This window comes from Moschus berezovskii, chromosome 17 (genome assembly GCF_049115385.1).
Source record: "Moschus berezovskii isolate FMDL1 chromosome 17, NW_MosBer_1.0, whole genome shotgun sequence".
Taxonomy (NCBI): domain Eukaryota; kingdom Metazoa; phylum Chordata; class Mammalia; order Artiodactyla; family Moschidae; genus Moschus; species Moschus berezovskii.
Genome location: NC_142476.1, coordinates 65,963,752 through 65,991,676, shown reverse-complemented (window position 1 = coordinate 65,991,676; position 27,925 = coordinate 65,963,752). Strand labels below are relative to the sequence as shown.

Below are 27,925 nucleotides of genomic sequence, written 5' to 3'. Positions count from 1 at the left end.
AATGGTGGTTGCTTATGCCCATCTCTCCAACTTAATACCAAGCACTAAATAGGTCATGACTTTGAGGCAGTATTGTTACCGGTAGGCTTCTCATCCTTGGAAGAGTGAGGACTTGACTGAAGATCAAATTGTGTTCCATTTCAGCCATCGGGATGATAGATGGTCAGACGATCATTATGAAAGAGAGAAGAGAGAAGTTGACTGGAACTTCCACAAGGACAGCTTTTTCTGTGATGTTCCAAGTGAGTGGCATCATAAATGACAAACCTCTCAGAGTTTCCTGGGGTTGAACGTGATTGATAACCTAGACTGTCCGGGTATATGTGACTGGTCACACAGCTTTACTGTTTTTATCATGCTTCAAGAGATTTTGTTTAATTAACTTGTAATTTTACTTCTCTAGGTTAGTCAACCACTAATCTGAATTTATTTACCTATAATTAAAAAAAAAATGAGCGAAAAAGAAAAAATAATAAGAAAGAGAGGATTGAGTTATAGCTAGTTTTAAGAAAGATATAAACCTAATAAAATTATCTTGCTCAATATTTCAAGTCATTTTAAAAAACTCCTTGTACATATTTTTAGATTGAACCCTGAAATAATCTACTGTCAAAACAGCTGTATTAATAGCTTTCTTGTGCCTGCCTTGTCATTAGGCATTAGCGGAAGAAAGACGAACAGATAAAGTCCAGAGGTTCAAAGCTTGCATGCCTCAGCAACCCAGCTCATATATGGATGAGAAAGCAAACTGAGTTAAGACAACAGGAAGTGATGGTGATTGAAGAGTATATGGCTGGATATGGCCTTGAAAAAAGGAGGGCCCAAATATTGTAAGAAATTCCCAGAGGCCAGGAATCCTGATTTCAATATGGCATCACAGATCTCTAAATGTTGGCAGCAGATTCACTAAACAAAATCTGCTGTAGCCTAGAGTCAGCCTGGTTCCTCTGTAGCTGCCAGGAAAGAAGAGTTCAGGGCCTCAGAGAAACACGTTTAACTTTGTATGTCACTGATTAGCCCTCTTGGTTACAAGTGAGGAATTGTGATAACTTTAATTTCTGATTAAGTGAATATTAACATTGAAGCTCCTTTGGTTTCAACTTTTTTTGTTGTTGCTGAAAATCCTTCTAAGATGTGTTTTTTTCTTATCTTCTTAGATCACCAGGGGACCTGATTGGGTCTTAGATGGTTCTATATCTATTCAAACTTCAGGGTCTTTGTCTTGAAGACAGGAGTTTACTAAAGAAAACTTTGTGACCATTAATAAATGCTCATGTAATAAAGCTTTATTCATAAATTTGCAAATTGGTTTTCTTTGTTCGCACCATTTGGCATTTTTGATCATATGAAATTAACCTACTTTGTTTCAGTTCACTTATGTTAATATTTTAATGGCCGAGGGAGCAGAAAGAGTACTTATTGAGCACCTGTTTTTCAGTATCTCATTTAATTTTCAACACCTACTTGAGAAAGTGTTGCTGTCTTTATTTTACAGATGAGAAACTGAGGCTCAGGGAGGCTATTAGTTGCCTAAGATCACCTAGCTAGTAAATGACAGAAGCTGGTTATAACCCAGTTTTCACTCTAAAGACCATGTTCTTTCCAGGATATCACACAGCCTCCCTTGTTCGGAAATATATTTTGTAACAGTATGATTTTCAAAATATTTTTTCTAGAACTCCGAGCACTCAGCAAGAATGGGGAGTATGTCTGTGATCCTGGCTAGCATTCTATGTTTAGTTGACTTTTGTTAGTGCTTTAAAATTGATTGCTTGCCGTCTTTGCTCTCTAGTTAGCTGCCACAGAGAACACCCTTATAATCCATTCTTGATATGCCCTGGTGCCTCATTCTTTGATGTTATATACCACTGTGGTGATATGTTCTGAAATTAAGAGGGAGGCATTCAATTGATTTTCTGCCAAAAGTTCTTATGGATTGTTCTTCCTAATTACAGTCTGATCAGAACTAGATATGTTACATAACTGCTACGATTTTTAAGATACAGTGAGTTGAAAAAGGCTTTGAGCTAAAGCAATATTTAAAAAAAATTTTTTTTACATTTTTCTCCTGGAATTTAATGAAAGACAGGACTCCCCACTGCTAATGAATTGACCATGTGGTTTCCCAGTTTGAATTATTTCTGAATGCTGTCTTCTGAAATAAATGAATAATTTATAAATCTTTTTCTTTTTTTTCCCCTCCCCTATCACCAGGTGACCGATATTCCAGAGTAGTGTTTACTTCAGCTGGAGGGGAGACATTGTGGAATTTACCTGCAATTAAATCAATGTGCAATGTAGATAATTCAAGGGTATGTAAAGTAAAACTGAAATCTGTTCAGCACAAATAAGGTTGTACTTCTGAAACTCCTTTTACTGCTGAGCCTGGTGCCTGATCAGATGAAAGCACTTAAGTGGCTTACCTACTGAAGAATAAACACCAGGAGAATGGCTTTGCATTCTTTCCGACCCCAGGATCAAAGTGTTTTGGTTTCCCCACCTTTAAAACATACCATCTTCCTTAATAAAGATCTCTTTCTTTCCCACTCATGTTCTTTGTCCTTGATAGTCTTTTGTGTTATTTCACAACTTATTTCCTTTCAGGATAATAGTTAAGCCTTTTCTTCTTCTTTTGTTGTATTTTCTCTTTCCTAGTTTCATTGTTCACTCCACTTTCCCCCTGAGGCAATTGTCAGCATCTTAATTATGCAATGAAATGCTCACCTTTCTGGCAATCAATGGATCCTTTTGGCCGGTGACCTCAAAGGAATATTTAGGGCACAGGCTAGGAAAGAAGACATCAAAGAGCATAAATACAATATCTATGGAAATGGTCTGAGTAATCCAATCCAGATTGTTCTGAATTCTGAACACCTTAATGCTTTAACAAGACAGAAGGATATAAGAAGACCGGCACTTCCACTCCTAGTCTTCTGTAGAGCACCAGAAAACATAAAGTCACCTACCAGGCTTGGAAGAGCAGTCAGTTTCATGTGTTCAGACGTAGTTTCTCCAAGTAGAAACTGCTAAGGTCACGAATGGCCTCATCCAAGCACAGTAACAAGGCAGAAAAGGAACTTGTACTCTGAGCATAATTCTATTCTCAGTTAATGTTTCGATTTCAGCTGGTCTACCTGACCGTGGAGCATTGTCAAGTGAGAAACTCCAGCATGAAACCCAATACAATGTAAAATCACTAGTCAGTTGAAAATCTAATCACATGCCCTAAGAGCTGGCCTGACAATCCAGGGAAATCACCTCTTCTATTAACAGGGTTCTTTAATGCATAGGAGGTAGAAAGGACCCTTTGAGGTCACCCACAGACCAGCACTGTCCCCGTGCTGATAAAAGGACCTTCTGAGAACTGAGTAGTGTACCCAGGTCACCCAGTTACTTGGGCCCAGATCTCCTGACTTCATTCTTTACTCCAAGAGGCCGTTTATATATTTTGAAAACAACTTTTGCATTGATGAGGATATCAGGGTTTTCTGAGTGTCGTCTTGTCTCTGTGCAACTCCAGATAGACCACAGTCACAAACCATCTTATCAGCAGCCTACAGTTTCTTCATTGGTGAGCCATTTTGTCACATTTTGTTCTGTTCCACAACGGTCAGTGGATTTTTGAAAGCAACTAGGAGCATATTTCTCCTTGTTAGGGGTTACAACCGTTCTCATACAGCAAGTTGACTCTAACTTTGGAGAGCACTTGCTGTGTGCAAGGCTTTATGCTGAGTATTTTAGATCTCTCCCAGTAGACCTGTGACCTTGGAATAATACCTTTTAATGGATGAGCAGTTAAGCTTAGAGAAGTTAAGCCAGTCTGGTTACTTTATAATCACACCTTGGGTGAAAAGAATTCATTAACCTCTTAGACCCTGTTATTCCTACCCTTGCAGTTAATCTTTAGACCTTCCCTCCCTTGAAGACACTAAAGTGATTGAATTCACTCAGTAGATTAACAGCTGATGTTTTTTGAGTGTTATCGATATTTGTCAGAAAGTATTCTGAACACTTTAATGAATTATTTCATTTAATCCTCACAACAATGTTAGGAATGAAACAGTTTGCCTGTTTTGCAGATGAGGAAGTTCACACAGGTGGTAAGTGACAGATGCAGGATTTGAACCCAGACAAGTCTTAATTCCACTGCCAATACAGGTGATGCGGGTTCAATTCCTGGGTCAGGAAGATCCTCTGGAGGGGAAAATGGCAACCCACTCCAGTATTCTTGCCTGGGAAATCCCATGGACTGAGGAGCCTGGCAAGCTACAGTCCATGGGGTCTCAAAGAGTCGGACATGACTGACCAACTAAACAACAACAAAAGTCTAATTCGAGTCTATGCCTTTACCCTCCATTCTTTATGCTTCCATAATGCAGATTACTGCTCCCTCTCCCATTTAGGTTTTGCATTGTTCTGCTATGTATACCATTTGCCACTCAAATGAACCTCAAAGAATCATCATGGCCTAGAATAGAATAAGTACCTTTTTTAAAAAGCTAGCAATTTATTCAATGAGTACATTTTCAGTTCAGTTCAGTTCAGTCGCTCAGTCGTGTCCGACTCTTTGCGACCCCATGAATCACAGCACACCAGGCCTCCCTGTCCATCACCAACTCCTGGAGTTCACTCAAACTCATGTCCATCGAGTCGGTGATGCCATCCAGTCATCTCATTCTCTGTCGTCCCCTTCTCCTCCAGCCCCCAATCCTTCCCAGCATCAGAGTCTTTTCCAGTGAGTCAACTCATCACATGAGGTGGCCAAAGTATTGGAGTTTCAGCTTTAGCATCAGTCCTTCATCTTAGATTTTTAATAAACTCAAAAGCCAGTAAGCAGTACTGTGCCATTATAGCTTTCATAAGTGAAAAGAGTATATTATGTATACATATATGAGTATATTTCAGATGATAAAATATCAGCACCAATAGGAACCTTACAAAAAGGCATACAGAAAGGATAAATAATTGAATTACTTGAAGGGACAATAGTGGGTAGAAAATAAAGCTAAGGATGAGATTGGACATACAGTAATTCATACCCCACAATTCTGTGTATTTGCATGGTGGTGAGCTTCAAATTTGTCTTTAACCTTCCGGCAACCAGAGCAAAGAAGAATTCATGGTCAGAGGCAAAAGTCACTTAAATAGAACAACAAGTTTGTTTTTTAGAAGAAACCCATCTTGCCTTCATACTGAGACAGGAAAGGATTGTTCCCATACTTCCAAAAGTTCTTAACAGCAGGTACGAGTGGTACAGTATTGATTCTTACTTGGTTTGTAAACCATATCTCAAATAGGTTGGTACTTGAGATATAGCAGAAGCTTTTCTACAAGAGATAAAGCAATGAAATCTCAATACATGGTTTCTAATGGTTTGGCTTGAAGCATCTGCAAAATTTAAACTATTGAAAAAAATAGACATACTTTGTCTTTTTTTCTCTACTGAGCTCATAATAAGAATGTTTAGCTGTGACTTCAAGCCTGTACTCCCTGGGAAGAACATAACGATTTGTAGTGCTGTTGTGAAAATGTGAGGAACAGACCAAAAGACATATCTGAATGAATGGTCAAGCCACTGACAGATACATACCAATAAATGAATAAACATAACCAAGGTCCTGAAATTCTACCTCAAGGAATATGGTTGTAATTTGAGCTTTTTAAATTAAATGCTATTTTTGCCAATTGCAAATGCCCTTGTATTCTAGCCTCAGACTCTTGTTGTGAACCTAGAACAACGTGTTTCTCACAGAGATAATATATTTAGTCATGTCTTGAGTGCACACTCAGTCGTGTCTGACTTTTCGACCCCATGAACTATAGCCCTTCAGGTTCCTCTGTCCATGGGATTTGCTAGGGACGAATACTGGAGTGGGCTGCCATTTCCTCCTCCAGGGGATCTTCCCAACCCAGGGATCAAACCCATGTCTCCTGTGTCTCGTGCATTAAAGGCAGGACCATCTTTACCACTTGAGCCATCGGGGAATAATATCTAGTGGTTAACGGTTTAGATTTCAGATCATTACTGTACCTTTTTGAGTCTCCCAGGTCAAGACCCTTTAGGCATTTTTATTTGTTTTGGTGCTTTGAGCAAACAGTGTGCTGAGGCTACTTGACAGTCTTTCCTTTTTTTCCCCCCTCAAATCCTTGCTATCGTACCTAAGCACTTGATTATTAACAATGATCAAGTTGAATGAGACAAGTTTGAAATGATCCAGAGCAGAAGAGCTTAATCGTTGGTCACTTGACTCCAGAAAGCATCTGGTAATCAGTGTAATGTCACCATGAGACCAGGTGTTTCAACTGTTGCCTGCCTGTGTTGATAGCACATGGAGTTCAAACACCAGTTCCCATTGAAATTACATGCCACTTGTACTCACAGTTCAGACGGGTACTGTTTTCCAGCGTGCAGAGCTTCTGTTTCTGATGCTGCATCTGTCTCCTCACAGAGATGCTTGATTTCTTAGACTCTCTCAAAAGGGGACTCAGTTGCTTCCCCTGATCTTCTTCATTACTTTCTCCTGTACTTCTGCATTCCGATGGGGCATGCTGGCAGAGAGTCATTAGTAACAGAGATGTTTGTGTGTCTAATCTTGACTCCGCCGGAAACTCTTTACCCTGTTTTTAGTCTTTGTACACTGTAGAAGTTGGTGCTCAGGAGAATCAGCTTGTAGTAGGAATTTGAAATTTGGTACCTAAAACCCTTTTTACTTAGGTAGCTTTTGTGGACAGCTGGAATACAGCCCCCTCCTCTGAAGCTTAGAAGACCCTAGAAATGTGTTTCTGGATGCTTGGAGATTTTGTTTGGTTTTTTGTTTTTTTTTTAAGTTTGGGCTGCACCATGCAGCATGTGATGGGGGATCTGAGTTCCTCAACCAGGGATTGAACACAAGCCCTCTGCAGTGGAAGCTCAGAATCTTAACCACTGGATTGCCAGGGAAGTTCCCTGATGCTTGTTTTAAAGAGAGCTGTGGAGCCCTTGCTTTTTCTTTCATCTCTAGGCTCCCTTCAACTTTTATACATGAGGAACTTAGTCATGTGGGGAGTGAGAGTACAGTAGTTGATTGAATCTGGTATTAAGGGCTTAATTTTCTTGCCTTTATTGTTTTCTCAGCATCTTACCATATCTCCAACTTGGCCATTAGATTTGAAAGTTAAGGTATCATTTAAACTATGCTGGTTTCTTCTTTTTCTCTGTTTGAAGGCAACTCCACCCCTGCTCCCATCTGACCAGGGAAGTGTGCAAAGGCATGTTATCACCACACAAGCAAAATGATTTCCTAAAACTCCCATCTGTGAATACCTAGAATGAAAAGGGCATCCCCCATGAGAGCTGCAAGATACGGCTCTCAGAAACTCCATCCTTATTTTTATAAACTTCAAAGATTTCAAAATCATTCCTATGATGGCAAAAATATGCAAAGATACAGCTGTGTTCTGCATGAAGATACACCTGCCAGCCAAGCCCTTTCAGCCCCACAGTGTAGCATGTGACTGTATTGGGGTGTCTCCGTCCCAGATGACTAAGCTGTGCTTCTCTCTCATTGCACTTAAAGATTTTGGCACTCTGTCCACAGGTTCACATAGACTCTTAAACATAATATGTTGCTTCTCATGCGAATTGTCATCATTGCTTTTCTTGTCTGATTTCCCCACCTCACCATGAGCAACTTGAGGGCAGGACCAATTTGCCTTATTTGTCTTGCATAGGTGATCAATAAATATTTTTTCTTTTGGATGGATGGATGGATGGATGGATGAGGACATACAGCATCACTCCCTGAAAGCCTAGATGATCCTTGAGCTCCATGCCTTTAGATTTAGGGCACTGGCATCCAACTCAGGATAAATGCCTATTCTCTGTCCTTATTTTTTACCCTCTAAAACAGTCCTCAAAAACTGTTTTCCAAAGGTTGTACATCAGCCATCATCACCTTTGAATTTGAGGATTGGCCTCCAGAGGCTCATTAGCATTTAGTTTTTATAGCAGCCATCAAAGTAGTATTTGGTCTGTGTTTGTCATGTCCAACTTTTTAATCTCTGGTCAGATGCACACATAAAAAACCCTCTGCAATTCTTTGAAAAGGTTAGTCAAGGACAGAATTCTGTGCCTTTTTCCCCAGTTTTAGCTGGCAACCCTGTTTCCTTTATGTTTGGCATTTGGTTATTTGGACAAGTACAGATATGTTCCTTCTAGCTGATAGTGGGTTTTGTAATGGATACAGTTCATTTTATTTCATCTGAAAACTGTCAGACACTATGCATTAACCTTTCTTTCAATTCAGGGGGCTGAGCCCAGGGACTTGCCTGTTATTTCTCTATGGGATAAAACTGGTTATCTAAGAGATGCTATTCCAGGATTTCCTCTATTTATTAGATGGTTCAGTTTGCCCTGAGTGAGCTTACGTGAATGTTTTTACCTAGGAACAATTAAATGTTAATTATCCTGTTTTATGAAATGTCCAGTAATTATCACTCTCTAAAAATGAGCTTGAAAATTAAGCCTTTGTTAAAGTCAGCATTATTTTAGTACACTAACAACCCTTTGATTCATTTTTTTAACTCCCAATAGAGTATCTTTAAAAAAACAACAAAAACTTTTTATTAGGCAAATTATCAAACAGATGCAAAAGTAGAATAGTACAACGAATCCCTATGTGCAGGTCAGAGAACTTCAGCAGTTCCCAGTATGTGGCGAATCTCCTTTCATCTACACTTTGCCCCTTGCAGGATAAGTCCCAGTAAAGTATGCGTATCACCAGGGTTTAGTTTGTTACAAGTAACTTGGTTCTTGGATAAATCTGAGTTCTAAAGATGACTTGTGCCAACGTCGCTACTTTAAGAAAATATTTCAGTGCATGATTGATAAATTGGCAACCCACTCCAATATTTTTACCAGGAAAATCCCAAGGACAGAGGAGCCTGGCGGGCTATAGTCCATGAGGTCACAAAGAGTCGGATATGACTGAGCGCACACACACACTTTAAAAAAAAGGAAAAGGGTGGTTTTAATCTCATTAGAAAAAAAAATACTGAAGCCCTTCTTGAACTTTGGAGTTTCTTCCCTGGAACAACCTTTGGTAGATAGAGATGAGGAAAGTGATAGGAGTGGGTCGTCTTTAGCCCTGGTACTTCCAGAGAAGTCTCTGGACAGGCTCGAGAGCAGGAGGGTATTTCTTACTCTCAGCCTCAAGGTAGAGAGGCCATTCATGTAACTAATAGATTTTTAAAGCAATAGGATTGTGCAGGCTTCACTCTAACCTTACCAATGCCACCTTTGGCAGTGGAACAGATTTCAATTTTCTATAAGAAGAAAAGCCTTCTCCAAGAATAGTGTTCCAAATGAAATACTGTCCACATTAAATCCAGAATTGTTACTTACTAATATGCAGCAGACCTCTGTTTACCAAATAGAAAGTTCCCCAAAGAGGGAGGAGTGGTTAGCCAACTTGAATAAACTTTGAAGGCTGTGGAAGAAATAAATTCCCACTGAAGTATTTTATTACCTGTATATGTTTATTAAAATCATACATATATCATTTTAATTTAGAAACATTTCCCCTTTCTACTTATATATCTGGAAACCGTTTTATTCCAGGTTTTTCACGTATCTTTAGCATCTGCTTCTGATATTACCAGGATCACTTTTTGATTCACTGACAGTTTTCTAGAGAATATCATCTTTGCCTCCACCTAAGATGATGGAAATATTCTGTCATCAAATATTTCATACTGATCACCAGAAATTTTAGGTGAAGCCACAAATTCATTTCATATATCAATTGGGCAATTGTTCTCTTAATTAATCCAATAGGTGTTCATATATATGCTTCACAGCTTGTTTAATTGCTTTTTAAAGTGACTTTGAAAGGGCTTGTTTACCAAAGAGGTGTTAATTTTATCTTCTTTTGAAACCAAACTGGCATTGATTGAAACTGTTTCACACTGGGATGTCATCCCCAAATAGTAGTTTACTGTTCAAAATGAAGTAACCTAGCAGGAAAGCCTGATGTGCTGCAGTCCATGGGGTCACCAAGAGTCAGACTGAACGGAACAACAAAGGGAGCCTTCTGTAGCCGAAGAAAGCAGACTGGGGACGGGGTCGGGTGGGGTGCGGGAGGGAATCTCACCTTGTAGTCAAACTGACCCCTCCAGAGGATGATTCTGTAACTCCGGTAACTTTCGTGCCCCTCGAGGCCACCGTCCTTCAGACCTTTCCATGAACCGATTTTAAACGGCAGTCCTTCCGCCTGTCTCTGTCTCCGCAGATCCGATCGCATCCGCAGTTTGGCGATCTCTGCCAGAGGACCACGGCTGCTTCCTGCTGCCCCAGCTGGACTCTAGGCAACTACATCGCTATTCTGAACAACAGATCGTCCTGCCAGAAAATCGTGGAGCGCGACGTTTCTCATACCTTGAAGCTTCTCCGGACCTGCGCCAAACACTACCAGAACGGCACTCTGGAGCCAGACTGCTGGGACATGGCGGCCCGCAGGAAGGACCAGCTCAAGTGCACCAATGTGCCGCGGAAATGCACCAAGTACAACGCCGTGTACCAGATCCTCCACTACTTGGTGGACAAGGACTTCATGGCCCCAAAGACAGCCGATTACACGCCCGCTCTGAAGTACAGCATGCTCTTTTCGCCCACCGAGAAAGGCGAGAGCATGATGAACATCTACCTGGACAACTTCGAAAACTGGAACGCATCCGACGGCGTCACCACTGTCACCGGCATTGAGTTTGGTATCAAGCACAGCTTGTTTCAGGATTACCTTCTGATGGATACCGTGTATCCCGCCATCGCCATGGTGATCGTCCTTTTGGTCATGTGCGTCTACACCCGGTCCATGTTCATCACCCTGATGACGATGTTTGCCATCATCAGTTCTTTGATCGTGTCCTATTTTCTCTACCGCGTGGTGTTTAACTTTGAATTTTTCCCTTTCATGAACCTCACCGCGCTCATTATTCTGGTGGGCATTGGAGCAGATGATGCTTTCGTCCTATGTGACGTCTGGAACTACACCAAATTTGACAAGCCTCACGCGGAAACATCAGAGACAGTGAGCATCACGCTGCAGCACGCTGCCCTGTCCATGTTCGTCACCAGTTTTACCACGGCAGCTGCCTTTTACGCCAACTACGTGAGCAACATCACGGCCATCAGATGCTTCGGGGTGTACGCAGGGACAGCCATCCTCGTCAATTACGTGCTAATGGTCACGTGGCTTCCGGCGGTGGTTGTCCTGCACGAGCGGTATCTGCTTAATATCTTCAGCTGCTTCAAGAAGCCCCAGCAGCAGATTTACGACAACAAAAGCTGCTGGACGGTGGCCTGTCAGAAGTGCCACAAAGTCCTTTTTGCCATTTCAGAAGCATCTCGAATTTTTTTTGAAAAAGTCTTACCGTGCATCGTCATTAAGTTTCGCTACCTCTGGCTGTTCTGGTTCCTGGCCTTAACAGTGGGTGGGGCCTACATCGTCTGCATAAACCCAAAGATGAAGCTGCCTTCCTTGGAGCTGTCAGAGTTTCAGGTGTTCAGGTCGTCCCATCCCTTCGAACGTTACGATGCCGAGTACAAAAAGCTGTTCATGTTCGAGCGTGTCCACCACGGAGAGGAGCTCCACATGCCCATCACGGTCATCTGGGGTGTATCCCCAGAGGACAACGGCAACCCCCTAAACCCTAAGAGCAAAGGGAAGCTGACCTTGGACAGCGCCTTCAACATCGCCAGTCCAGCTTCGCAGGTCTGGATTTTGCACTTCTGTCAAAAACTGAGAAATCAGACCTTCTTTTACCAGACCGACGAACAGGACTTCACCAGCTGCTTCATTGAGACCTTTAAGCAGTGGATGGAGAATCAGGACTGCGATGAACCTGCCCTGTACCCATGCTGCAGCCACTGGAGCTTCCCCTACAAGCAGGAGATTTTTGAACTGTGCATCAAGAGAGCCATCATGGAGCTGGAGAGGAGCACAGGTTACCACTTAGATAGCAAGACCCCAGGGCCAAGATTTGACATCAATGACACCATCAGGGCAGTTGTGTTAGAGTTCCAGAGTACCTACCTCTTCACCCTGGCTTATGAAAAGATGCATCAGTTTTATAAAGAGGTGGACTCATGGATTTCCAACGAGCTGAGTTCTGCCCCTGAGGGCCTCAGCCACGGCTGGTTTGTCAGCAATCTGGAGTTCTACGACCTCCAAGACAGCCTCTCTGACGGCACCCTCATTGCCATGGGGCTGTCCGTGGCCGTGGCCTTCAGTGTGATGCTGCTGACCACTTGGAACATCATCATCAGCCTTTACGCCATCATTTCAATTGCCGGAACTATATTTGTCACCGTGGGTTCTCTCGTCCTGCTGGGCTGGGAGCTGAACGTTTTGGAGTCAGTCACCATTTCGGTGGCGGTGGGCCTGTCTGTAGACTTTGCTGTCCATTATGGGGTGGCTTATCGCTTGGCCCCAGACGCTGACCGAGAAGGGAAGGTGATCTTCTCTCTGAGTCGCATGGGCTCTGCCATCGCCATGGCCGCACTGACCACCTTCGTGGCCGGGGCCATGATGATGCCCTCTACGGTTCTGGCTTACACCCAGCTGGGCACCTTCATGATGCTCATCATGTGTATTAGCTGGGCTTTTGCCACCTTCTTTTTCCAGTGCATGTGCCGGTGCCTTGGGCCGCAGGGGACCTGCGGTCAGATCCCTTTACCTAAAAAACTCCAGTGCAGTGCCTTCTCCCACGCCTTGTCTGCAAGTCCTGGTGACAAGGGACCAAGCAAGACTCACACCCTGAATGCTTATCATTTAGATCCCAGGGGCCAAACATCAGAAATGGAACACGAGTTTTATGAATTGGAACCTCTGGCAGCCCATAGCTGCGCAGCCTCTGAGAAGACCACTTATGAAGAGACCCACATCTGCTCTGAATTTTTCAGCAGCCAGGCAAGGCATTTAGGGCTGCCTGTCCACACAGCTTACAACAGTGAACTCAACAAAAGCACCAAAAATGAAACGAGCCCTGCCTTGTTGCAGGCCTCTCTTGAACAGCACACCATGTGTCACTTCTTCTCTCTGAATCAGAGATGCAGCTGCCCAAATGCCTACAAACATTTGAAATATGGCCCGCCCTCTTGCCAGCAGATGGGCGACTGTTTGTGCCACCAGTGTACTCCCACTGCCAGCAGCTTCGTGCACGTCCAGAACGGCCTGGCGCCTCTGAAGACTGCACACCAAGCCCCCGAGGGCTTCGTGCATCCGGTCCCACACATCCACCCCTGTCCTGGCCTACAGTGCAGGGCAAAACCGCCTGGAGCCCAGAATGCTCTGCCCAGGAGTTTCTTCCTCCACCCAGTGCAGCACATTCGGGCCCAAGAAAAAATCACTAAGAGCAGTGTACACAGTCTTCAGAGCCTCGAAGAGCATCTTCCAAAGACGGCAGAGCCATCATCGTTGGTCTGCAGAAGCGCCGGAGCCTTACACAAAGCTTGCTGTGGTCCTGAGACTCACCCAAGGGGACTCTGTAAAAACAGAGACCTTGGGACCATGGAGGGCAGTGGCGGGGCTGCCGACAAAGACTCCGTTTCAGTGAGTCAGACCAACAAGGCAGAAAGGCCGGTGGAGCCGAGCCCATCACAGACTGATGTCATTGTGAGCTCAGAACATTTAAATCAGAATGAACCCAAATTTCTATTTAACCATTTAATAGGGGAGGCCGGTTATAGGCCCTGCCCAAACAATCCACAGAGCTGTGGCAGAATTGTTAGAGTTAAGTGCAATTCTGTGGACTGTCAAATACCAAACATTGAAGCCAACGTGCCTGCTGTATTAACATCCTCGGAACTTTCTGGCGAAAGTTTGTTAATAAAAACACTTTAATAAATATAGTATTAAACCAGTGCCTCAGTTGTTCCTTTGAAATAGAAGTAAAAATCCAGAAGTTTAGAAACAGTCCAAAAATACAGGAACAAGCATGTTTCACTTTGTCAAAAATCATGAAGTATTTTTAGATTCATATGAACAATCAACAAACACATATCTAATGAGTGTTAAGAGTGTTAGCTGTTTGGGGTTTTATATTTTCAAAAAGTACATTTTTTTTGACATTTATACTCAGCTTGAACAGTTACTGCTTCTTTCTCTACCCTCTCATAGCAGTGAATTGAAGATTTAGAGTCTGAATTATCTAGAACTTTCATTTCTCCCTGGCAGTTGTATTTACCTGATAACCCTTATTCTGGTGCCTTTGGTTGTCAGTAGTTAGGGCTTTTGATGACTGAATTTTAAGAAAGCTACTTCAGTTGGGATCCAGGAACTAAACAACTTTAAAATTTCTAATTTTGATGAGACCTCATTCAGAAATGAACTGCCAAGCATTTAAATAGTGCCTTCCACCTGTCTGCGTGGGTAGACTGACCGTAAAGCCAATGATCCATTTATATCCAAACTGGTGTCTTTCTTTCCACATTAGCCAAAATGTACAGTCGTTGCATGGTTACACCTGTCCACTCAGGAGTCATGGGCATCATCTTGTGTCTGGCGACAATGATGTTAGGGCCATAGAAGGAAGAGCATGGATGTAGAGAGGTGATCACCTGAAATTTTAAGTTTCATCTTGACCAAGAGAGCCCCAGGTCAGATGAAGCAGTCAGAGAAGAACTTGTTCTATGCAGTTTTGTTTCAATCTCTGCCCAGCCCCCAGGGGATGTGTTCAGAGGGCTGCATTCTCCTGGGCTAAGGTGTCTTGGGATATGCTTGGATGATTTTATTGTGCAACTAACACCTGGAAATGCTGAACCTGCAGGCAGCGTCCTAACTGACACTCATATATCTTCTGTTAGATCAAGCTCCAGTCCTTGAGCTGTCGGAGCACGCTTTCTGGGTAATTCTTCAGATGACAGAGCCTCCTTTCAGGCTGTCTTCTGACACAGTACACATTCCTGTCCCAGGCAGGGAGCCTTCCACTGCATTCTTCCTTCTGGATTCTACCTCCAGTTTGATCCTCTGAAGAAAACTGGAGGGAATATTTCTAAGTACAATGTTCTTTCCAAAAATTCTGTTACTTTCTCAGAATGGTTTTCCATCTTCAGTTCAGTTCAGTTCAGTTCAGTCGCTCAGTCGTGTCCGACTTTCCGCGACCCCATGAATCACAGCACGCCAGGCCTCCCTGTCCATCACCAACTCCCGGAGTTCACTCAAACTCATGTCCACAGAGTCGGTGATGCCATCCAGCCATCTCATTCTCCGTCGTCCCCTTCTCCTCCCGCCCCCAACCTTTCCCAGCATCAGAGTCTTTTCCAGTGAGTCAACTCGTCGCATGAGGTGGCCAAAGTATTGCAATTTCAGCTTTTCCATCTTAGATCTGCATATTATTCAGGACCTGAAAAAGCTGTCAAGAGTTGAAAAGGGTCTCCACTCCACCTCCACCAAACCACCTTTCTGTGAAGCAGCTTTCCAACTTTTGCTTGACTACTTCAGTGACAAGAAACTTACTACCTGACTACCTTGCGTGCATGCTCAGTCACTTCAGTCATGTCTGACTCTTTGCGACGCTATGAACTGTAGTCCACCGGGCTCCTCTGTCCTTGGGATTCTCCAGGCAAGAACCCTGGAATGGGTTGCTGTGCCTTCTGGACCCTGAAATCAATCCAACCCAGGGATTAAATCTATGTCTCCTGCATTGGCCAGGTGGGTTCTTTACTAGCACCACCTGGGAAGCCCCACCTGACTACCTTGGTTGAACCCAAATCTGTGGGCCTATAGTTTTGCTGCACTATTTGGTTCTCATTCTGTTCTCTGAAGTGGAAACACATGGCTCTCCTCTTTCCGCCAGATGGCATCCCTAAAGAGATTTGAAAACAGTAGTCCTGTCCTCCCACTCACATCCCCAGTTCACTCCACTGTTCCTCTCATGACCAGGTCTTAAGTGATTGAGCAATTACTCTCGCTGGCTAAGTAAAGTTGTTGAACTTCTTGCCCAAATACCAGATCTAAACAGACTCCAGTAGAGCACAGGAAGGAAGGCCAACCCCAGGGAGACAGGATGGTGCTTCTGGCAGCTCACTTAGAGATGGAAATAACTTCTGGCTCAGGCCTGACAGCTGCCTCACATTGCAGCTTTGAGGAACCTCAGCCCACTAAGTCTCTCTCCGGTACTGCTGCCAAGCTGCCCCTTCAGACCGGTTCCTTTCTGACCCTGATATTTGGGATCATATGTGGATACCCAGTGCACTCAAACTCCCTTAGAAAAATCCAAGGTAGAGAAGGGAACACTGAAAAACAGGACTCACAATCCCCAGCACTATATCCTTTGTTTTCCTTCTGAAATGTGTAAATATAAAGTTGGCCACTGAAAATGTAGTGAGCCGAAGGCACTTCTTTTTTTTTAAGCTGATCAGGGACACAGATTGAATTAAAGGGCAACAAGAGAAGCAAACTTCTTTACCGGGAGTCCAACCCACAAGACTCCTGTGAGCTAAGCGCTATTTCATGTAGAAATTAAAAACTGGAATGAAAGGGACTTAGGAGGAGGAGAGAAGTCCTTTGTTTTTTCCCTTGGGCCTCGGTCCAGCACTGCTCTTGATCTGCCCCTGCACCTGCTCTGGTTTCGGGGGGCTGGAGGGGCCTCTCTTCCCTCCCACACCACCCACTCTGCTTCATCACCCTCAACCTTGAATGCTGTCAGAACCTTTTCACATTGATTTCATCTGCAGACTGTGAACTGTGAATTGACTGTATTTTTTATGCAAGAATTTTCTAGAGAATTTGTTAGCTGGAACTAGAAATTTGTTTTATTTTTAATTATTCCTCATTCTGGGCAGCAAAGGATCACTATTTGTAGCTCCGTTTCACAGAGACATTTTGTCCACTGTCCTCTTCTAGAGGGACTGCAAAACAGGAGGCTAATTCGTTCATAGGGGAAAAGAGTCCTTTTACTGTGAAAAATATTTGTAACTTGGAGGGTATTTGCTTACGGAAAGGATATTCTTACTCTCTCGTGCAACAGAACACACCTCTGAGATATGATTCCGTGTTTCCAAGTTGGTCCCTGACTTCTTCCTTGCAAGGCCACTTTTTAAATCCCTCTTGTAGTGGTGTAGTCACCGAGTCAAGTCCGACTCTTGAACCCCAAGGACTATAGCCTGCCAGGCTCCTCTGTCCATGGGATTTCCCAGGCAAAAATACTGGAGTGGGTTGCTATTTCCTTCTCCAGGGTTTTAAATCCCTACTTGATGGAAAAGTGGAATAGGCCAAGAACACAATTTTTCACAGAGAAGCATTATATTGTTTGAAATAAACTGCACAGCCTTGTCTGTGGATATTCATTTGTGTATCATTGTTATAAAATGCACATCCTCCTAAAACAATGTTCTTTGAAGTTTTGCTAAGCTGTTATTATATTAAATTTCATGATGATAATCTATGCCCCAGCCTTAATCATTCCCAATGTTAAAACTTTTGCAACGGGTGATTTGAAGAGTAGTTTTACAAATGTGGTCTTACAGGAGATTAGGAAATGTTCCTCACTCACATTGTCTCAAATGGAAACCATCTTTCTGCCAGCAGTTTAGGACAGATTCTGAAGGAAATATGAGGAAACAATGACTTTGAAAACAGCTGCGTCTTTTTAATGAGGAGAGTCATTTTAGAAAAAATAGTTAAGCCTATGTTAAAAAAAAAAAAATCTGAAGATTCCATTGGGTTTTCTTCATAAGATTCAGACGTGGCCATGAAAGGAGAAATTTGTTGACTCATGAGGAGATTTTTTTTTTTTTTAATGCAGAAAGAACTATCATGTTCAAATACCCTTTATACCCTAGTGGATCTTTCCAAAATGTTTGCTAGCATTTAGTTTGTTTATCCCCAGTTGTTATATTAATCTACAATGTTTTTTGTGAGACAGCCACTTTAATGTTTGATTTTGTGCACTAAGAGGTTTCCTATCTTTGCATTAAATATATACAAAAAAAGGTAAGCAATGATTATTCATGGCTGACTAGTGGAATCTTGTGCCTTTTGTTCTTAACAATGTTATAAGGGTCCTCATTTTGGATTTTTCATGGGGAGAAAAGTGTAATTTCTCTTTTCATCATCTATAGAAACCACAGCCTGCACACTTAAAAACAACTCATTAAGTAACCGAGATCAACACAGTTTCTGTCAACTCTCCTAATCCATCAGTTAGAACATGAACTTGACAACACAAGTGTCAACTAGGACACGATTTCCTAACTCAGCAAAGCCTGATGGATATTTGTTGCCCATAAGTCTGACATCCTAATATTTGAGGCATGAGAGTGCTGGGTTAAGTTGGGGGCAAGAAATAAAGTAGTGATGTTCTGAGTTCAGAAACCATAGTACAAGGAATGGCCCCTCCAAGCCTGGATATTCCTCTAGGATTTTCTTTCAGGAAAACTTGGGAACCATATACCTTTTTTAAAACTTGTTATTTTGTATTGGGGGATAGCCAATTAACAATGTTGTGATTGTTTCAGATGAACAGTGAAGGAACTCGGCCATACATGTACACGTATCCATTCTCCCTCAAACTCCCCTTCCCTTCAGGCTGCCACATAACTTTGAGCTGTGTTCCCTGTGCTATACAGTGGGTCACTGTTGGTTGTCCATTTTAAATATAGCAGTGTGTACATGTCCATCCCAATCCCCCTAACTGTCCCTTCTCCTCACCCTTCCCCCAGCAACCTTAAGTTCATTCTCTAAGTCTGTGAGTCTCTATTCTGTAAGTTCATTTGTGTCATTTCTTTTTAGATTCCACATATAAGGGAAGTCATACCAATATTTCTCTTTCTCTGTCTGACTTATTTCACTGAGTATGACACTCTCTAGGTCCATCCATGTTGCTGCAAATGGCATTTCTTTCTTTTCAATGGCTGAGTAAGAATCCAAAGTATATATGTACCACATCTTTATTCATTCCTCTGTCAATGGACATTTAGGTTGTTTCTATGTATTGGCCATTGTAAACAATGCTGCAGTGAACACTGGGGTGCATGTATCCTTTTGGATCAAGTTTTTCTACAGATATATGCCCAGTAGTGGGAGTACAGGATCATACTATAGCTCTATTTTTAGTTTTTTAAGGAACCTCTCACTGTTCTCTAGAGTGGCTATACCAATTTACATTCCCACCAACAGTGTAGGAGAGGAACCATATACTTTTAATTTTTAGTAAGATAAGTCAGTGGCCTAAGCTGTTGATAGGAACTCTAGAGCGCGTACCCTCTTCTTAGGGGTTTTAAGCAAAGGTTTGAAATGGTGGTCAACCCCTCCACTCTTCTCACCTGACACCTAAAATTGGATAATTTCATGATCTTGTGCGTATTATAAATAGCTCTGTGGTATCCCTGACCCTGTGACTAGTGCAGTGAAATTGGAGTTACACTTGATGTCATCAGATCAACTGGAATAGCTATACTATGACATTTACCCTTCTAATCATATTTTTTCCATGTAACTGCAGTGTAATCTACACCTTCCTAAAAGTGAAGGGTAGACTCTTTCCAGTAAGATATATTTTCTTTTAGAAATAGCTCTTATAAGAGCTGGTTTTAACCTACAACAAAGTAACAAAAAGAGTGAAATTTGTTCACCCTCTATCCACTAGTTGGACGTTTTTGATTAATGAACTGGACTTGAGATTTCCACTGTTTAAAGGGGAAAGGATTTGCTATGTAAATGAATAATCTAAACAAGATTACAAAGAGCCTGTTCATCCTGCTTCAGAAAACAAACCTCTTAAGAGTTTAAAAAACTACTGTAGTGTTACTGCCTTTGCAATATAACATGATCATTTACAAATCTCATTGATTTAAAATGGAAAAAAAAAGGTCTAGTGGGAATATCTCTAGGCAAAACTTTACCAGATGTTTTCAATACTAGTTGAGAGTATTAAACAATATCTATTTTTAAATGTCTTAAATGTGATCTTTGTTGGATGCTCCCCACTCCCGTGAGAACCATTGTTTTACCTTGGGAAACTCTCTTGTCTGCAGGGTGACCTAGTTCTCTGCATTTTGGAAGTAAGGAAGGGCTTAAATCAATGTATCCTTAAAGGCTGGGATCTGTAAAGCCACAAGCTTTATCCTCCCTCTGGCAAAATTTCCTTTCCTACGGAGATCTGAGGAAAGGCTGTGAGAAACACGCAAATCTCTGTCAACACCCTCACTCAGACTTAAGTCCACTGATGTTTGTTCTTTTCTACAGTTTGATCTCTACCTTCAGTGTTCTGAAGAGTGTATGTGTTATCAGCCACATATATCAGGTGGGAGAGATAGACATTGAATAATCTTGAATTGTTTTAATAATTATTTCACAGATCCCTTCTTGAATTTCTTTGCCCTACCCTGAAAAGGACCCTAGGCTGTGATTGGCAGGTGCAGTAAATTTCCTTCAGTGAATGACTTCCCTGCCAATCATGACAAATTATACAGCACTTTGGTAAATATCTACACGTTACCAGAGAGTAAGCAGAGGTTAGAAAAGCCCATTTTGAGACAAAATTCAATCCTTCCTCTAAATCACTATCATTCAGAAAACTAATTTAGGCACAAATCCTGCCTTGGAAACAAAAACTGTGATTTTTCTCATCTATGGGTTGATTCTTTGAGAACACTCTGGGCTGGAGGAACTCATCTTGAGCCCCTTTCAGAGATGGAGGGAAAGTTTCATTTTCTCTGTGTTTTAATGTCATTATATGGGTTGTGGGAGAATCAGCCTAATGAATCTTTTTAAGCAGTTTGGGCCATTCTGAAGAGAACTACAGGTAACCTTACTTGCTCAAACTCCACATTTCTGTTAGAGTAGGGAGTCTCTCTGACACCAAGGTTCCCCACCAGCATCCATCACCTACTGTTTTTATTGTCTGGTTACCTGCCTCTCTCACTAGTCTAAGCTCTTAAGAGCAGGCACTCTTCAGCATCTTGCTGTGCTGAAATAACAAAACTTCACCCAAAGTCCACTGCATTTGGGACCCAGTGGTGGGCCTCTAATGATGAAGAACCTCTGCTTTCAAGGTAGCTACCATCCTTAAAAAAGAAAATGGATGCCCTTCAAGAGAAAGGAATTTACAAACAACTGCACGAGTAAGACATTTTTTTAAGTGGGAGATATGAAAAATGTTGAAACTAGGATTTAAGTAGTCTCAATCATTTTAGAGTCATCCTGGTGTGAAACAACAAGGCCTTAAAACATCCCGAGGGATTTGGATTTTAAAATCCAAAGACTTAGGTTGAAGAATGAAGCCAACCACTGTCCAATACCGCAGCTTCCCCATCTATAAAGCTGATGATACCTACCTCATAGGATTGCAAGTATGAACTGAGAGGAGGCCTGGTAAAAATACCACTTGTAGAGTAGATTCTGTTGTCTGCAACTTCGAACCCTGATCAATAACACGTGAACTCTAAGGAGAGAGAAAGAGGTTTCTTACAATCTTATGAGTCTCAGCTTCATACAAAGAAGGAGCAAAAATAAACATAAGGGGCACTGGCCTCTCTGCCAACACTGGTCTTCACATCACAGAGGTCAGTGAGTTCTAATCATGTTTAGGATTTACCCTGGTGTTTTAAGTTCTACCCAGAAGCCACTGAGTATTTTATTTATTTACAAGTATGCTCAATATTCTAATAATAACGTTTGGCCCTCATAACCTCCGAAACATCCACTTCTTCAGCAAATGCTATTAGTGGAACAACTCCATCCAAATACATAACTGCAGGGCTATGCCTAATTCCCCCAGCAACTTCCCTATGAAGTTTACCCATCTGGAAAAGAATGTGAACAGTTGAAGCTCTGGAGGACAAGAAATGGGGTAGATCTTTTGAGCCAACAGTGTGTGACCTCTCTCTTCACCACATTCTGAAAGCAAAGACTGGGGTCACCAGCTTCCCTAAGGTGCAGACACTAGGCTGGCAGGAAAGGGCAGAGAACTGCTGTGCCTTATTGGAGCAACAGGGATCTGTCTCTGCTGCATCCAGGAGGCCCCAGCCAGGTAGACCATTACCTGGCCAGGTCTGCCTGGTATTGTTACTGAGTCCAAGCCTGTACTGTGAGCTGCACCATAAGCCAATAAACTGAGACCCAAGTTGTTGGGGTAAGGAATAGTCACTTTATTTGGAAAGCCAGCAGAAAAAGAAGACAGTGAACTAGTGTCCTAAAGAACCATTTTACTCAAGTTAGAAGATCAGTTCAGTCGCTCAATCATGTCCGACTCTTTGCGACCCTATGAACCGCAGCATGCCAGGCCTCCCTGTCCATAACCAACTCCAGCATCAGAGTCTTTTCCAGTGAGTCAGCTCTTCGCATCAGGTGGCCAAAGTATTGGAGTTTCAGCTTCAGCATCAATCCTTTCAATGAACACCCAGGACTGATCTCCTTTAGGATGGACTGGTTGGATCTCCTTGCAGTCCAAGGGACTCTCAAGAGTCTTCTTCAACACCACAGTTCAAAAGCATCAATTCTTCGGTGCTCAGCTTTCTTTATAGTCCAACTCTCACATCCATACATGACCACTGGAAAACCATAGCTTTGACCAGACAGACCTTTGTTGACAAAGTTAGAATTTAGGCTTCTTTTTTACTAAAAGGACGGGAATGTGGTTGGTTGTTGCAAACTTCTTGGCACAGGAATCCTTTTTTTCTTGCAGTTGTTCAGGTGGATCTGGTCATAATATTTCTATAAACCTCCGTCAAGACAATTGTTATTCTCTGTTCTGCAACTTTTTTTCTCTTTATGAATGGAAACATGTTATATCTTTAAAGGTCAGAGCCTTGAGAATGGGCTATCCTGCCTATTTCAGGCTATAGGCAACATTCTTTTATTAATACAAAAGATGCAGAGCCACCGTGACTAAGGACAGGCTACAGAGCACCAGATTAGAGCTAAAAAATATATCCAGTATGGAGTCAGCTTTGTTCTTCTCTGACTTGGTTGCCAGTGGGTTGGTTGGTTTCTCATCTGAGCTGCCATCAAGTGCAGAGCTGAGGGGGCCCTGGGTAGAGAGAAGGGGCCTGTCTTCTGCAGAAAGTAAAGTGGTTTCCCGTGTGTTCATTCTTACAGGGTGTCTGGGGCCAGGTCAGTTGGGCCCTTTCTTGCCACCATCCTGCTTGTTGTCACTTCCCTTGGGCTCCCTGTCCCCTGCCTTCTCATGCTGAAGGTCTTGTGGCACCCACCCCACCCCTTGGGAAAAAGCCCACTGGGAAGTGGCTGCCTGCAGTCAGGCAGGAAGCACACAGGGCGTGGGCAGAGAAAGGGCTGCTCTTCCTTATCTGTGGCTGGAGCAGGTTGAGAGGAATAAACAGGAGGCTGTCCAGCCCTGGAAATTCCTGAGCACCGTATTTCTTTTTAACTGAGAAGAAGGGATATCCTGACATTGATCGGTGAGATGGGCCTTGCTCGGCATCTTTTCCAGACCCACAAGAGGAAGGGCCGGGACACGGGCTGTGTCCTGTGAACTGAAGGCCAGGACACTCCCAGGCCAGGCGTGAAGGGACAGAGCAGGGCAAGTCCAAGGGCTCGAGAGCCCCGGCTGTGGGGATGCAAGTCCGGCCCCCACCCCTCACTAGTGACACCTGAAGCTCATCGCTCCCCCTGCCTGGGTCTGGGTGGTGAGTGGGAATAGTGCCTCTGGCCTCCTCAGGCTGTGTGTCACCTTGGCCCCAAATGGACATCCTCTAGGGCACCCATGGCCTTGTTCTCTCATCATTCAGAAGAGATGGCTTGACTATGAGGGCAGAGACATGAATGGGGGACCACCTGTCCCAAGGCACTTGGTCCTTTTTCTGCTGAGACCCTGGAGGACAAAGCCTAAGGGGACATGGTGGCCACTTGGTGACCAGGAAATGCAGGTCTGGACTGGAGTCTGAGTGGAGCTGGGGATACCAGCTGGGAGTCAGCCAGTGTCACTGATCCGTGTGAGATACACACAGACCCCCACCAAGTCTGCAGGGGGGACCACCTGGCATAGGATCCCTGAGGAGGGGGCATGAATTTCTTATATATCTGGGCATCAGGGCAGAGCTGGAAACCAGCCTCTCAAAGGGACAGTGAGGCCCGATAACCACCAGTTCCAGGTGCCAACTGATCACTTAAAACATGGCTCGGGTGATTGAGGAGCTGAATGTTGAATTTAATTCCTCCCAAATGGCTAGTGGCTGCCACAGTGAACAATCCAGCCCAGGCATTGCTGGTTCTCAAACTTGCATAAAAACGAGCATCACCCGAGCAGCTCAGTGAGAAGTGGCTTCTCAGAGGCGGGGTTTCCGCAGGTCGGGAGAGAGGCCCTGAAGGGCGTGAGTTGTCCAGCTGACTCAGCCACTCTCCATTCTGCCCCTCTACCTCCTTCCTTTCTCCCCAGGTCTCAGCCTTCTCTGTCACCCTCTTCTTTCTCCTTTCCCTCCATCACTTCGTTTCCATTCTTCTCTGCAAATCTAACTGAACAGGCGAATGAGTGCTGAAGCACTGTGAGGCAGGCTTGATGGTGGAGGGCTAGGGTGGGGAGGCCAGATTGTGGTCACTCAGCCTGAGTGGGGGAGGCTACACGGACTTGTGAGCATGGACACTAATTCTCTGAGTCTCAGTGTCTTCATCCGAAATGTCAACAACCTCAAATATGCAGATGATACGGCTCTCATGGCAGAAAGCGAAGAGGAACTAAAGAATCTCTTGGTGAGGATGAAGGAGGAGAGTGAAAAAGCTGGCTTAAAACTCAGTATTAAAAAGACTAAGATCGTGACATCTGGTCCCATCACTTCATGGCAAATAGAAGGGGAAAAAGTGGAAGCAGTGATAAATTTCCTCGTCTTGGGCCCTAAAATCACTGTGGATGATGACTGCAGCCATGAAATCAGAAGACGATCGCTACTTGGCAGGAAAGCAATGACAGACCTAGACAGTGTATTGACAAGCAGAATCACTCCGCCGACAAAGGGCCATATAGTCAAGGCTATGGTTTTCCCAGTAGTCATGTACAGTTGTGAGGGCTGGAGCATAAAAAAGGCAGAGCACCAAAGAATTGATGCCTTTGAACTGTGGTGCTGGAGAAGACTCCTGAGAGTCACTTGGACAGTGAGGAGATCAAACCACTCAGTCTTAAAGAAAATCAACCCTGAATACCTAGTGGAAGAATTGATGCTGAAGCTGAAGCTCCAATACTTCGGCCACCTGATGCAAAGAGCCAACTCATTGGAAAAGTCCCTGATGCTGGGAAAGATTGAGGGCAGAAGGAGAAGAGGGCATCAGAGGATGAGATGGCTGGATGGCATCACCAGTGCAATGGACATGAACTTGGGAAAAATCTGGGAGACGGTGAGGGACAGGGAGGCCTGGTGTGCTGCAGTCCATGGAGTCACAAACAGTAGGACTGGGTGACTGAACAACAGCAGTACAGTCCGAAACATCTGCAAGTGTTCAGTGACACACAGTGAAATCCAACAACCGCGGGTCCTATCAGCATCCAGCTATCCCTCACTCTCCTCTGGCCCCTTCTGGTGAACTAGCACCCCTGTAAATTCAGCTGTCACCTCATACCTCTCACTGAGTCTGATCACAGACCCACCAGCCAGCATCCTCTTTTCCCCACTGTGAACACTGCCTCTACGTGCCCTTCACCATCTTTGAATTCTAAACTTTTGGGGTTTTCATAAGAAAATGTTTAGCAGGTCAACTGAGGATTGGGGTGGGAAGAGTCCTGCCTTGGACTATCTCTGGGAGGCTGGGAAGCCCCCCATCATGGTAGATCAAGGGAGTCAGAAACATCCCAATGACCCGGGCATTCGATGAGGGTGAAGTGGGGAATGACAGGCTGTCCTCAGAACCTGGCAGCAGCTCTCTGAAGCCCCAGGACCTCAGCAACAGCTACTGTGTCTTGGCAACTGCCCAGGGGGAGGTGTCAGTCTGGGCCCCATCATGAAGTCTGGCAACCATCCGTCCCGTGCTCCAGGGCCCCCAGGTCCCTGCTTCCCAAGTGAGAGGGAATCACTTTGCAGTGAAGATGACTCTTTAATCCCAGCACCGCCCCCTCCCCAGGGTCACAGTGGAGGCTGATGGTTTCTGTCCGCCAAGCTCTTCTCAATAAATTATAGGCTTCTCAGCTTTCTCAGAGTGATCTTATTACCCCTGGTGTGTTTCAGGTTCAAATAATGCAGTCCACCTTCCTGGAAACTGGATATTGGGCTATTCCAGGGCCCAAGCACAATTGTTCCCTGATGTGGTGAAGGAGCCGGGGAGGCGGCCGGCGGCCTCACCTCTGACTAGCTGCTCTGAGCTCTCTGATGTCCCAAGGTGGTGGGTGTGCTGAGGTCAGGGGGCCAAAGGAAGCCTGGGATTCCTGAGGAAGGAGGCAGCCAGCAGACCTTAGGGGATCCAGACGCCGCCCTGGAGCTAGGACCAAAATCAGGTCAGCTTGTGATCCTTGGGCTCCTCTCAGCTCCCAGGACCCTCGTGGAGAGAGTTGAGAGGCCTCCTCCAGGTGAGGAAGGCTGGGCACCCCCGGAGCTGGCCTGGCCTCTGGGATCAGGGCTGTGGGACTGCCTGGCCTGGCCTGCTTCTGCAACCTGACCTTACATGAATGACCAGCTTGCACAGACCAGAAGTTTGATTTCCAGAAGTGGAAAGATTTTTGTGAGAGGACTTGGGTGACCACATGACAACCCAGGGCAGGCTTCCAAGAGGACCTGGCACCCAGGCTCATCCCCGGGCTCCATGGCTGCTTCTCTGAGGCGACTCGATCGCCTGTCTGTGCATCGGCCTCTCCCCATCTCCTCTTTCTCAGTGTGAATCCGCTCCCTCTGCCCTTTGCCCAGGCCAATCGGGGCTGATCCAAAGTGGGCCTCCTTCCCTAAGCCCACACCTCCAGCTGCTCCCTTTTCTGGGTTCCTGGAGTCTTGGTGGCAAACTGCAAACCCGACAGTCTGCAAACCCCCTGTTCAGTCAGTTTGTGGGGAGTAAGGCCACCAGGACATGGCTTTGTTCTCCCTGTGCAGCGTGGGCAAGCTTGGCAGGGGCAGGAGGCTGTGAAGGCAACTCTGTGAAGCCGGTTGCCAGAAGCTTCCAACACCCTTTCAGCTCTGAAGCCGCAGAGCTCTTACCTACATTTACCCATCAGGAGGCTGGCTAAGCCCAGAGAAGGCTGGAAGACCAGCAGAGCAGTGGGGCGGACGGTCCTCGCTTTTCTGGCAGCAGGAAGCACACTGCTCTGGCCTGTGGCTCCCTTATTCCCACCAGCCCCTGTTCGAGGAGTGAATTCCACCTACAGGTCATCGGCCCCCAGCTATCCCATCCCTGGGTTCTGACCCCAGCACTTCCTCACGGAGGGTTGCTCAGGTTGTATTCAGGGACCAGCCCATCTGGGTGCTGAAGACCCCCTGAAGTCACTGTGGTTGTCACCACTCCCTAATCAAGGCCCCTGAGGGATTCCCTTGGGGAATCGCCTGTCTGTGCGTCCCCAGATTCCCTGGTCTGTCGCCTGGCCTGGTCGGGGTCCGTCTCCAAGCTCCCAGTTGCTGGGGCTGGCTGTCTCCCTGGGTCCCCACTGCCCAGGGAGACAGCTGCCCCTGTCCATCCCTCGGTCCCTGGTTTGCATCCTAGAGGCCCCATGAAACTCACAAGGGGAAGGAAGGCCGAACTGGGGTCCCTGGGGGCAGGAGGATTCAGTGGGGAGAGAAGTGGGTACAGCAACAGGGGGCCGACCCAGAGCCTCGGGGGCAGCCGGGCAGCAGAGACCAGGCGGGGGTCCCCACAGTGCACCCCAGCCTGGAGTGTCCCCCCTCCCCTCCTGCAGGGATTGGGCTCCCGCCCCACAGCATCTCACCACTGCATCCTCAGGCTTCTTGCTGTGACAGGCTGGGATGGAGGCCTGACACGAAAAACAGCTGGAGCCCAAGGCCTTCACACTTGCTCAGATTTCA

The 27,925-nt window shown here is 44.7% G+C and overlaps 1 protein-coding gene and 1 long non-coding RNA gene across 7 annotated transcripts in view; one reads left to right on the top strand and one right to left on the bottom strand.

Moving 5' to 3' along the window:
* DISP1 (dispatched RND transporter family member 1) overlaps positions 1-13,899 on the top strand; it is a 235,443-nt gene extending 221,544 nt beyond the window's left edge. For all 6 annotated transcript variants that reach the window (XM_055419841.2, XM_055419845.2, XM_055419844.2 and 3 more), the window contains 3 exons: positions 145-242; positions 2,215-2,312; positions 10,269-13,899. In XM_055419841.2, the coding sequence (XP_055275816.2) occupies positions 145-242; positions 2,215-2,312; positions 10,269-13,880 (3,808 nt within the window). In that variant the 3' untranslated portion in view covers positions 13,881-13,899. The remainder of the gene's footprint in view (positions 1-144; positions 243-2,214; positions 2,313-10,268) is intronic.
* Positions 7-27,925, bottom strand: LOC129551660 (uncharacterized). The gene is made up of 4 exons (XR_008685113.2): positions 27,829-27,925; positions 21,317-21,423; positions 2,725-2,785; positions 7-116 (listed from the first exon to the last, which is right to left on the bottom strand). It is a non-coding gene; the product is annotated as an uncharacterized LOC129551660 (long non-coding RNA).